General features: G+C 39.7%; 1 protein-coding gene across 1 annotated transcript in view; it reads right to left on the bottom strand.

Annotated features, from left to right (window-relative positions):
* Nucleotides 1-4,961: 4,961 nt before the first annotated feature.
* CD28 (CD28 molecule) overlaps nt 4,962-13,464 on the bottom strand; it is a 29,746-nt gene continuing 21,243 nt past the window's right edge. The window contains exons 2-4 of the mRNA XM_039224351.1: nt 12,910-13,266; nt 12,538-12,662; nt 4,962-5,828 (exon numbers count right to left, since the gene is read on the bottom strand). Of these exons, the coding sequence (XP_039080282.1) occupies nt 5,700-5,828; nt 12,538-12,662; nt 12,910-13,266 (611 nt within the window). The 3' untranslated portion in view covers nt 4,962-5,699. The remainder of the gene's footprint in view (nt 5,829-12,537; nt 12,663-12,909; nt 13,267-13,464) is intronic.

The raw sequence follows: 13,464 nt of genomic DNA, 5'->3' as shown, positions 1-13,464 counted from the left end.
TTCAGATAACAACTGGAGTTCATGCTGCACATTTTCATCTTCATGTGTCATCATCACCAAGTAAAACCACAACTATAGGAAAACAAAGCTGTTTGCTGCTCTTCTGTCTCAACTGACATTTCCACCCAGCTCTCACAACTTGTTCTTTGGAGCCAGAGGAGTGTTTAAATCTGTCACCAAGACAGCACTATCAAGATGCAGTGTAAGGAGAATCCAGTTCACCCCTACTCTAGGATAAATTCACCCTTCTGTGACTTTTCGTCCCCTTGAATTCCTGGCACTCCAAAACCTTTCACAATTTAAGCAGGCAAATAGGATACGAAACTGGGCTTGGAAAGCATACATTCTGGCCTTTCGAGTGGCCTCCATAATGAGATCAGCTTAGAAAAGACAAAATATTCTTGGGTCACCCAAATTTCATCCCAAGCATTTTTCAGGTAGGGAGCCCAAGTGTCCACACCCCCAATGAAGAATAAAAGAAATACCGAGAAAGTGTACTACGGTCTGCTCTGGACAGTGGTCTGAGTTTCTAAGTGCTGAGAGCCTATGAATCTTCAAAGGGAAAGCAATGCCAGCAGAGAAAGCTGAGAGAGCCACCCATGTAGATTTGTTCCTTAAGAATCATACTTCCGAGTACCACTGACGAAAAGTCAAGAGTGAGGCAGTGCCTCAATTTAGGAGACACAAATAAGTTACCAAACAAGGGTCTGGTATGATTCCCAGACCATCCCACTTACTGCTGCTCGTTTGGTGGTTTGGCCTCCATTGTGATGTATCCAGAAGTTTCTTTGATTCTTCTCACTCATCCATTATCTCTGTTACAGGCAAGATGAGAGAGGAGAAAGGGTACTGCTTTAAAAAAAAATCCATATGTTTTATAAGGCTAGAAAAAAGGTAATTCAGGGCTGTGAGCAATTACATCATTCACGTAGTCATGTAGTTAGAACATAGTGAGAGATATGTTAGGTGAAGTTATGAAGTTTGCATTTTACTTCACTTTGAACTTGGATTTCAAGGTACTAGAACCTTTTTACATAACTAGGTTATACTATTTTTATTAGCCCGATAAAGAAGCACTTACTAAGCAGATTCATTTAATGGCTGATTTTTTACCAGTCTTATCCCTTTCTGATTGAATTGGTTTGTCCAATTGAATTTATGAATGATTAGCTAAGTTCAGTCTTTTTTGGAGTAGAAGGATGCATGTAAGCTCATCTTTTTTAAGTTTACCTTTATTAAATTTAATGAGCTCCATTCCAACAAAGAAGAGACACTTCGGAGAAGAACTCGTGGTACACCTATCTGACTTCAGGCCACCTTCAAAGAACAGTTTGCAATGAAATAAACAGGAGCTGCTATGTAAATTATCAGATTGGCTCTGTGTCTCTTTTTCAAGGGCCTTCCCCTATCTACAAGAGGATAGCTGTGTATGTGTGTGTGTGGTTATTAATATATCTGATTTGAATTTCCAACTTACTAAAAGTGCCACAATTTTGTTTGTTGTTGGGCTTTTATTTTTAAAGTCTTATAAGACGTTAGAGTGTTCAGTTATGAGCATGACAGATAAAGAAGCTGAAATTATCTATCCCCGGCATTCTCATCTGTGAGCCCTTTTTGAATCATAGCCAGGCAAGGCATTTATAGAATTTGTCAGGGTCAAAAAAAGAGAAAAGCATATTGTACATAGTAAGATGAGATTTTAACTACAAAGGAAACATTTTTAGAACTCTTAGTCTAAAGGCATGTTTAAAACATAGTCGATACTCTATTAATTGTAAATTTGGGGACTTCAATGGAAAATCAACTTACTCTTGACTGTGGCTTATTTAGCATGACTTTTTAAGATGATTCTAACAGTACTGATTTTCCTCACTGAGCAAAAATTTCTATCCATCAGGTTTTCCTTCACCAAGGTTAGCTGTGTATTATATATGTTTTACTTTCTGTTTTCACTGATAAAATAGATTTTTGAACTTATTAATAGGAAAGTAGAAAACAGAGCTGACTCTCTCCTTCTCAGTATGATTAGTACATTTAAGCTGACCATTAATTGAAAAGTATATGAAATTCATTCATGTAATCAATAACTATATATTTCATCCAAGGTACTATTCTAGGCACTGGGGATATGGTAATAAACAAAGCAGACAAAGTTCCATCCCTCATGAAACTTAAATTCGAATTTGGGGAAACAAACAATAAATAAATAATTTGTTTTAATCTTACATAGGAGATGGTGAAATGTTATGGTAACAAGGCAAACAAGGAAAGTATATAGGGTTTTCTGGGGTAAGCAGGGTTATTAACTAGGGTAGAAGGTGACATTTGAGCAAAGGCTTGAAGGAAATGAGGAAGCAAGCCAGGTAGATACCTGGAAGAGAACATTCCAGACAAAGGAAACAGTATGTGTAAAAGCCCTGAGATGGAAACGTGCCTGAGATATTTGAGAAGTATATTGGAAAGTATCCATATACGTCTGAGAGAGATTTCCTAAGCCTCAAATGTGCTCACAGATCCAAGAAGTCACTCAGCCCAGGACTTGAAAAAGTCCTTGCCATTGTCCTTGACTTGGGTCAATAACAGGTCTACAGCAATGATAACCCTAGTTCTGGGTCCATCACTGCCACCATCTCTAACCTCCAGCATGTATTTGAATTTAAAACTTTGGGGTCAGTCCCTAGGTGGTTCTCTGCTCCAGCAGAGCAAAAAGATGGAATGAAGGATCTAACATCCATTTAACCATCAACATCCCCATTAAATTAGCCATGAGAACTAGTGGATCAGTTAGTTAACCTCAGAGACTGACGGGGTCAAGGCTAAAGTTTGACGTCTCTCATTGAGTATTCACATCACACAGAATGCATGCCTGACATCTCAGAGATATAAACCATTGGTGTGATGAGAAATTGTGACAAAAGCCAGGTAGACAAACCAGGACTTTACCTTGCTTGAAATAAAACAAATATCTGAAAGTTTGGATTTAAAACAAAAAAAAGCTAAACTGGAGATTTACTTAAAAAGATTTACCCCATACCATGTTTAAATAGCAAGTTTTCTCCAGATTCATGGCCTAAAGTGAAGCATACCTGCTTTGAAAGACAAATACTAAAGCATAAATTTAAAAACAGGTACACGATAGTTCAGTAATTTTGCCACTGAATACACAGAACATAATGTACACTTGGTCTCTTTTAAATTGGCATGCTTAGCCCAAAATAAGTGAGTTCACAATAAAAATTATAGAAATACTATTAACTATGAGACTCTTACAATAATAGCAGCAAATGATTGTTTTCTTCATAATTACCATATGTGAAACTGTAAAAGCATTGCTCCAACCACTGCTCTTAAACCATTTCTTGGCTCATACTAATAATGAAAATGGACTTCCCTGTTAACATTTCTACTTTGGCTCTGTTCAGAGTAAGTAAAAGAAATCTAAAGTGTGATTCATCTTTAGTAGACCTATTTTTCCCATCAGAAAATAAAACCATTTTTTGCCAAAGATCAAATCTTTCCATTTTTTAAATTTATTTTTTGACATTGCCCTTAATAAAAATTCTCTAGTTCTATCATTTCCAAATCCAATCCACTAACTTGGATTAAAGAACTCTGTGTGCCAAGAAGCTGGCGATGCAGCACATATGCCACTATAAATTCAGGACTTTTTGTCACCCAAGTACTAATAAGTTTGACCTTCTTTGGATTAATTATATTCATGGAATGGAAGCCCATTTCAAAGTCAACTGAAGTACAATATTTTCTGTCTGGAACCATAGAATTCCTACCCTTCCCTACATCACAAAAAAAAATTAAAGGAAACTTTTTTCTATACATAAAAGTGGGAGGCAGAATGCTGTACATTTCATTACAAGCTAAAATATTCCAAAACAGGAAGATGGCAGAAGTTGAAATTCTCAAATTTTATAGCACCTTGTCCCTGGGTAGTGGGTTTAAATTTATGTTACAATATTCTCTCCCTTCTCAGGGCATTTTCCAGTTTAATCTTTATACATAATTTATATGGCAATAATAATTAATAGCTAACATTATTTGTCAGGTATGGTACTAAGCATTGGGGACAAGCATGAAAAAAGGACAAGCTTGGGCCATGCCCTGATGGAGATTATAGTATAGGGACAGACATTTATGATCATTATCTCCTTTTTATAGTTGAAAAGCCAGAGTCTTAAAAAGTCAGTGACTTGCCTGAGGCCAACTAGTAATGGGACTTGAAATAGATCTATTTCATCTGCTTCTACAACCTAGGCTCCTCTAACATCTGAATAAATCGAAGCACTGAACAAATTGTAAAGGCAGCAGTAAAAGCTCTTCTTCAAGGTCCCCATGCATATTCCATTTGGCCCAAACTGGAGCAGAAAAGTGTCTGTGGTCATTACAAGGTCAGGCTTTACAGGGTCAGGCTTTGCAGAGTATCTTGAGAACTTTGATGTGGTCTCAAAAGACATACTCCAAAATATTTTTCCACATCATTGGACCTCCAGGGTAAACACACAGCTGAACCCACGGTGTTCTGGAGCTCTGAGCCCTAAAGCACTTAAAGTCGCTGTAAATGAGCCCTTGCCACATCTCCTTCTGCCTGCTGTCTTCTAGAAATCTTCCACCAGATGCCAGCCACCCCCTGAGCACATTGGCAAGAGTCCCATCATTCCCTTCTATTCTCCTCCTTCAGAAGAAGCTTCTTGGGACTCATCCTCCATAAATCCTAATAAGCACTAACACCCCTTTTTCACAATGTCATCACTGCTCTGAATGTGCTTTCAGGGTCCCACTTCAGATTTCCACACAGATAACAAAGAGACCAACCCAGCAAACCTGAAATATATGGAACAGAGAAGTCCCCTCTATGATTTGGCTAGAATGATCTGCTAAATAAATAACCCTTCATAGTATTCAAATAATTATGACATCAAGTAGCTTCATTTCCTGACACATTCTTCTGTGGTTTGGGAGGACTACTTTATTCTTTACAAATCATATTGTCAATACTACATTGAATTCCCATCACAGGGAGTAAGAAGAGCAAGACCGTTTGCTTCAAATTGCTTTGAAGGAATTCCACTGGTCCAAATGACTAAATATGACCAGAATTCACCAAAAAAAAAAAAAGTCTATGTATTTCTAAACCAAAAGTATTAAATAGGAACTAGTGGCTCATTTCATGAATGAGAGACTTAAAAATATGTAAGTCTCCCTCCTCCTCCCCCACCCCAACCTACCCCCACCCTAAACCCCCCTTTAACCAAAAAGAATGGTTTTGTAACCTTTCTTCTCCATCTAAAAAGTCCTTCCATATCACACTCCACTTGACCACAGTGTTCAGATGAGTGACATGAAAAGGGAGTGAAATGCAAAACAGATTTCAAGGCTAACAGAATCCACTGGCTTTTTGTTTTCTACGTAACCTCTTAATCAAGTCAATAAATACATGGTAAGTTGAAATCTGGGTCATGACACTACAAGATAGAGCCTGCCACAATAATATTCTTCATTTCAGAGTCTCAAAATAATGTTATTTGGTCTAGTCATTCAAGAAAAATTGGCATCGTTGGCCTAATAGGAGCCCCTAATAGGAGCTGGTGGCCGGCTGAAGACGAGGCAGTTTTTTCCTATCCAGAGCAGTTGTGTTGAGCAGGCGAAGAGCTGCCAGCCGGCTTGCATCTGGATAGGCGTCCATGTCAGGAACGGTATGCTGCAAAGTGGCGGGCTGGAGCGTAGGGTTGGTAGTGCTTTCGGGTGGGCCCCGGCCTCCGGGGGGTCATGTTCATGTAGTCACTCTGAAGGATCCTATTCCTCTTACTCTTCATCTGCAGAAAAGAGAAGCATCACTGTGAAGGGGGCCAGGGAAGAGAGAGCAATGTAATGGGAGGAGTTCTAAGACTTGGAGATAACTATTCCAACATAGACTGTCAAACGAAGCTGAATACATCTGATTTCACCTGACTTCATTGAGCACCTTGGACCTGGATAGTGACTAACCAAACCTAATTACTTTGGACTCTTCTAAATTAGCTTGCAAAATCTGAATCAAACAGTATTTTAGATAAATGTACCCATGTTACTCTCAATACAGTCATTTGATTTGAATTCCAAAAGCATTTCTAATTAACATATTATTGACATGTAAATACTCCTTAAGGCCCTTCCTCCTGCGAAAAGGTTAAACATCTCCACTGCAATCTTCTTACATTTAGTCATTTGCTTAACAAGCTGTTTTTCCATAATTAATCCAAGAGGACTTTCACCCCCTCTAGAGTCTGAAATAATTATAAATTCATACCAGTGGAGTACAAATTAGTAGAGAGTTATAGTTCTAGACAACTAGTTATATTCCTGTTCTCTTATGCCCTGTTCTCTTATGTCTTTACATTTCTGTAAAGACAATACTGTCCTTCAGCTCTGTTCCTCAGACTTAGCTCCTTCTGAATGAATTTCTACCAGGGGTAAGGGAAGAAAGTAGGGGCAATCCTAAACCCAGAGCAAGAGTATACTTGTCATAAAGCAGGAAAGAATATCCAATGGAAAAAAGACAGCCTTTTTAACAGATGGTGTTGGGAGAACTGGACAGCAACATGCAGAAGAATGAAACTAGATCATTTTCTCACACCATGCACAAAAATCAACTCAAAATGGATAAAGGACCTGAACGTGAGACAGGAAACTATCAACACCCTAGAGGAGAAAGCAGGAAACAACCTCCTTGACCTCCACCGCAGCAACTTCTTACTTGACACATCCCCAAAAGCAAGGGAATCGAGAGCAAAAATAAACTGTTGGGACCTCATCAAGATTAAAAGCTTCTGCATAGCCAAGGAAACAACCCAGAAAATTAATAGGCAACCAATGGAATGGGAAAAGATAGTTGCAAATGACATATCAGATAAAGGGTTAATATCCAGAATCTATAAGGAACTCACCAAACTCCACGCCCGAAAAACAAACAATCCAGTGAAGAAATGGGCAGAAGACATGAACAGACACTTCTCCAAAGAGGACATCCAGATGGCCAACAGACCCATGAAACGATGCTCAGCGTCCCTCCTCATCAGGGAAATACAAATCAAAACCACACTGAGATACCACCTCACACCGGTCAGAGTGGCTAAAATGAGCAAATCAGAGAACTCTAGATGCTGGCGAGGATGTGGGGAAACGGGCACCCTCCTACACTGTTGGTGGGAATGTAAACTGGTACAGCCCCTCTGGAAAACAGTGTGGAGGTTCCTCAGGAAACTAACAATAGAACTCCCCTAGGACCCAGCAATAGCACTGCTAGGAATTTACCCAAGGGATACAGACATGCTGATGCATAGGAGCACATGTACCCCAGTGTTCATAGCAGCACTCTCCACAATAGCTAAAACATGGAAAGAGCCTAAGTGTCCATCAGTGGACAAATGGATCAAGAAGATGTGGTTTATCTATACCATGGAATACTACATGGCAATGAGAAACAATGAAATCTGGCCATGTGTAGCAACATGGATGGACCTTGAGGGTGTTATGCTGAGCGAAATAAGTCAGGCAGAGAAGGAAAAATATCATATGTTTGCACGTATAGGAGGCTTAGGAGGAAATTGACGGAGGAACAAGGGGGAGAAGAAGGGGGGAAATGGTGGGGGAAATGGAGAGAGGCAAACCATGAGAGACTCTTGAATGCTGACAAAAACTGAGGACTGATGGATGTGGGGGGGAGGGGGCGATGGGCATGGAGGAGGGCACTTTGGGGATGAGCACTGAGTGTTATGTGGAAACTAATTTGACAATAAACTATTTGTAAAAAAAAAAAAAGAGTATACTTGTCATAAATCTTAGCAAAGTTTTGACTGGGGGTTAGGAGCATCTTTTCTGAACCACAGTGATGGTAAAATTTACATATTTGATAAAAGTCCCATAAAAATTCTAGAAATAGAAAGCTACCCAGATTTCTGAATTCAGAATTCTCTATTATGAAAAAAAAATGTCTATTTCTTGGCACCTAGGCCTGATGCATAAGTAGATATGTTGCATGTGAATGGAATGAACACTTGAATAAATAAGTAAGCAAGTGATCTCTGCCCTGGCCTTATTTCCATGCACTCCTCCCTGAGCCATTCATACTTTCCTTGTCAAATGGGCATGACCAAGTGTTAAAGAAAGGCTGGAAAAATGCTGACCCCATATTACCAAATACAGCTAACATGTTTTCAGTTCTCATCATCTGAATTCTCAGCCACATTCTACACTAATGATTATTCGCTCCTTTTTGAAACACTCTTCCATTTTGCCTTCTGTGAGATGGTACCATCCTGGTTTTCCTCCTACCTATCTGGCTACTCTTTGCCTGCGTCCCTTGCAAGTTCGTCCTTCTCTAAGTAGCCACTCAATGTTAGAGTTCCTCATAGACTTTTCTACTCACTCCTTCCCCTCTATCTCTAAGCAATCTCATCCCCATTCTCAGCTTCAGCTACCACCTATTCACCCAAATTTATATCTCTGAACTAGATTTCAAAGGCACTTAAAACTCCACATGTCCAAAAGGAAACTCAAGAGCCTCCCCCAAAGTCCGGTCCTCTCTCAGTGTTTCTGATTTCAGCGAGTGACACTACCATATATACAGTTGCCCAAACCAGACCACCTAAGCCTCATTCTTGACACCACCAGCTCCCTTGTCCCCTGTTCCAGGAGACATTTCTCAATGTCTCAAGATATTTTAGATTGTCACACTGGGAAGAATGCTATGGCATCTAGTGGGTAGAGGCCAGAAATGCTGCTAAATACCCTCTGATGCACAGGGCAGCTCCCGACAACAAAGAATTATCCAGCCCCAAATTTCAATAATGCCAAGACTGATAAATCCTGATCATGACAAGGAATGGAATGAAAATGAAGCAATGGGTACAAAATATGTGACCAAATTTAGAATGAATATTATTGGATTGCTTGACCCTTCCTTTTTGCTCATACCCAAAGATAACTGATGATTTGAGCCTGGGAGCCTGGAAGGATGCTGCTCCATCCATAGATATAATATAAGACAGTAGAAGAAGTAGATTTGTACGAGAAGATTACAAATTCAGCTTTGGCCTTTGGGGATTTGAATGATGGATGGATTTTCCAGATGAAACTAAGAAGAGGATAGCATTAAACAGACATAATTGGGAGATTCATTCAAGAGACGTAGCCATGGAAACCAAGTGGGTGAGGAAAGTTGCTCTTCAAACATTTTGCTCTACATCCTTTCTATAAATGAAAGACTAGAGTTCTCTTGGCACAGGGTTGTGGCACATCAGGAGTAAGGGCAAATAAACATCTGCCCCCAAATAAATGTGGAAGGCTGCTAATGATACCCTGGCAAGAATTTTAGTACTTACTACTGCTCTGAGGACTTCCCTTGCCAGACTCCCAAATGTCAGGCTTTGCCTCCAGACACAACTATAACTGGTAGAGAGGCCCCTATAATGAAGATGTCTTGAGTCTGAGGCTCTCCAGGTTGCACAAAGACTATAAAAGTTCTGCTCAATCAGCTCCCATGCTTACTCTCATGCTGTTATTAGATAGTAAATTTAGTCCACTTAGCCATAAATATAAAAGTGGTATGGAAATGACACATGCATTGCTGGGAACACCATGTAGAACCCACAGTGTCCAGCTGCCTCTAGGATATGCCTATAGTGTGGAGAGTATTTGCCTTATGTGTCTATGTGACTGGGTCATCTTTTCTGCCCCTTCACCCATTTCACTCTGTCTGCTAAAGATGTGTGATTTCACAACTTATCTTCCCTTGTCCTTCCTCCACTCCCACCCTTACCTCCTTATTTCCTGAAAGCAACAGCAAGACAGAAGACAATTCACTTAAAGACACAGTCTTCAAGAACACGCCGAATTTAAAGGCAGATACTACCTATCCACACACTATCTTACATTCCTTACATTGTGATTGATAGTGGAGAAGACCATGTTTTTAAAAAGGTCTCCTTTAGACTAAGAAAAATAATAGGTTTACCACTCAGCTGAGTGAATGGAGGGTTGAGTGACAGTAACAGGTGCTGTTCTGCAGCAGCCTGGCAGAGTGTAGCTCTTTATTTATTTAAATGTCAGCAACAGGTCAAGAACAGAGATAGAATGTGCAGCTGCTCCCAGAAACCCACTCATCCTACAACTGCCTACGGTAGCACATCACAAGCACTCAGGAAGTTCCAGAAAACAGCAGCTACACCAAGGCACAATGTAGATCAGCCAAAAATAGGAACCCAGAATAGGACCCAGGAAAAGGCTAAACTCTAGGGATCCCTAATAGCCTGGCTGTCTAGCTTAGCAAGGTGGTAGTTGCTTAGATTGTAACAGCAGCAAGAAAGATGAACCAGGGGTAAAAACGCTGTGCTATTCTACAAATATATATACTTCACACCCTTTTAGTCAGAGAGTACAGATACCTATGTTGAGATGCAAATAAAGAGTTCTTATTGGACAACCTAACTGACAAGAGACCACAGAAGATAATATTATGCCAAACATTGGCTCTTCCTAATTCACAGCGAGCCTAAGAAATAGAATAAAACCAAAATAAGTTTTACCAAGACTAAGCAAGTAGTGCTACCAAAGAAAAGCCCATGATGTTTCCAGTTTGAAAGTAAACTCTTTAAGTTCACTGAAAAAGAGAAGCAGGTTTTGTTCCTCTGGGCAATTCCAGTCACTGAGGCTGAAATTAGTGTCTGATTATAGTAACTGATATTCTAAGCATATTTACAATGTTTTAAATGATGAGCAGCACCCTTCTGGCCACTGAAAAAGTAATTCTCAAAACTACTTCCTGTGAAGCCAGTAAATTACATTGACCCAGGTGAGCATATTACAAGGGAACACCTGTCTTGGAGATGTACCCAAAAAGCCACTGCACCTATATTTTAGATTAAGAAGTTGAAATTCCCAAGGGACAAAAATAAGGACTAAGATTCTACATTATAAACCATTGGCAAACACCACAGAGGTTCAAAGTGGGAAAGTACCTTATATGAAGACACCAAGATCCAGAAAGATGAGGGACTCAACTGACATCAGAGGAAGACTTTAGGCAATATTTCTCTACATAAAAGCTCTCAGGGTTGGGCAACTTAGAGAAGGCAAGACAGGTAAACATCAAGCTGAGATCTAGTATAAAGGATTTCCAGGAAAAAGCAGCTACTTTGTTTCCTACCCTGCAGAAGGTATAGATTATGCAATGGACAGCTTAACAAATGTCCACGTTCCCATAGAATCTTCAAAAATGCATGTGGGGAATGGGCATGATGGAGAGGCAAACTTTGGTAATAGGCCAACAGAGTTTAAAAGGATCTCAGGCTGTATTTATCTCTGGCATGACTGTGAGCCCAGGGCTGCCCTCCTCACTTTCACCCACCACCACCACACCCAGCACTATAACAATGCTAGTGATAGTAGTATCACTACTATAGAAATGCTAGAGTGAATAGGATGGTTTCACCTGTCATAGTTTCCATTGACCCCTGTGTGGATTAGTTAAATGTATGGAGTATGCCTTAAAGACTTTTATGGGGGTTATCAATTCATCAAATTGACAAGCACCCATTAAGCATTAAATATGCTTAATACCAGATGCATGGTGAATATCAAGAGAAATAGTCCTTTGTCCTTGAGGAGTAACATTTCTTATTGAAAAAATGACTCACACATGCATCTAACTTATAGAAAAAAACTCAAAGATGACATGGTATCAAAGCAGGAGATACTCTGTCCCACACTGTGTACATGAGAACAGGGAGTTTCTGAGGAAGGGGAAAGACACCTGGTAAGGAAGTCCCAACTTAACAGTAGACATGGTCATCAAGATGTTTTCAAAACTCCGGCTTTGAAAAAGGTAAAGAAAATATGCCAAGTTTGTTCATGAACATTTGCACAGTTGGTAAACCCTAATTCAGTGCTGAGAGCTCAGAAAAGTCTAACTCCCATTATAGTTTCATAATGACAGCAACCATACTTGGCCTCACAATATTCAACTGCTTCAGAGGAGATAAAAATATGACTCAGATAAACAGACCTAGTTTCTTTGCTAGGTTTGAATGCATAATTTCAGTAGCCAAATTTCTCACAATTTTTGACCCTGAACCAAAATTGTTCATTGGTTTCATTGCTTAGATTCCCAAGTTGTTTAAATTTATATATGTGTGTATATATTAAAGCTATTTTACATGTCATAATGATATTGCAAAATGGGGAGAAGAAAAGTATCTGGCCCTAAGACCTCCAACCCCCGCCCTGCAATACATCCATTTAGCTTTTTATTCTGCCTGGCCACCTAATTAGGGCCTTCTGAAAACTAGAATTCACATTAGATTTTCATCTCTGATACAGTTGAACAGGCTAAAAGAGAACCTACTCAAACCTAGCAGGGAAATAATAGCAGTAATAATAACAATCACATGTAAAACAGAAAATAAACCACACAGGCACAGTTCTTGAGCATGTTCAGATTACACATGTAGTGGAAAAGTTACACAAAAGCAGTGTTGCTTCTCTTACCCAGCAAGCACCAAGAGCCACTGTTACTAGCAAGCTATAGAAACCTAGGACTCCACCAACCACCAGCAGTGCCCAAAATGGCTTAGAAGATTCAGGAGACAGCTGAGCTGGACAAAGATGTTTCTCTGAAAAATAGAATTGAGTGGGTTAAATGACATGGGAATGGTACCTGAGTACATTTCCTTCCTTCTGAACATTATGGAAGAATGGGAGATGGACCAAAATATGCAAAGTATTGTTAGCTTAGAATGTGTAGTCTTCCTCTTTGGAATTTATCCAACCCACCCCCACCCCCTGATCATGACCTAGTTTTCAAGACTGCTGTTGAAACCCATTACTGCAGAGTGGTGGACTGGTAGAGTTGCACGTTACCTTTCACATGGATAATGGTCCCATTGCTCTTCTCATTGTCTATGTAAGGAGGTGGATACATGACCTCAATTTTGCAGAAGTAAATATCCGTTTGGTTAACAAACAAATTCCGGAGGTAGAATGTCACTGTTTCATTGCCCAATTTCCCATCACAGTCGAATCCTGTACTTGAGTAGAACTGAGGTTGATGGGAGTAATTTCCATTCACAACACACACTTCCACAGCACTATCTACTCCTTTATAAAGAGATGCCCGGAACTCCTTTGAGAAGAGGTTGTGAGTATACTTGCAGCTAAGGTTGACCTCATTGTTGTACACCACAAGCCTGGGCAACTGCTTCACCAAAATCTTGTTTTCTGAAGGAGAAAAAATCATTTGCTTAGAACAAGGGAATGAGGACTTTCTTTTTCCCTAAAATCAAGATATATTATTAACAAAATAAACAGATCTCCAGACAAGGCTTTCTCTTGGCAGATAAAGACACAAGTGGAAGACAATACACTGAGTTTAAAAGTTTACATTTTTATATTATTTCCATCCTTCTTAGAATGGGA

Source organism: Hyaena hyaena, unplaced genomic scaffold, assembly GCF_003009895.1.
Source record: "Hyaena hyaena isolate Hyena2069 unplaced genomic scaffold, ASM300989v1 scaffold_1612, whole genome shotgun sequence".
Taxonomy (NCBI): domain Eukaryota; kingdom Metazoa; phylum Chordata; class Mammalia; order Carnivora; family Hyaenidae; genus Hyaena; species Hyaena hyaena.
Note: the sequence above shows the minus strand (reverse complement) of the source record. Positions and strands in the feature narration are given on the sequence as shown.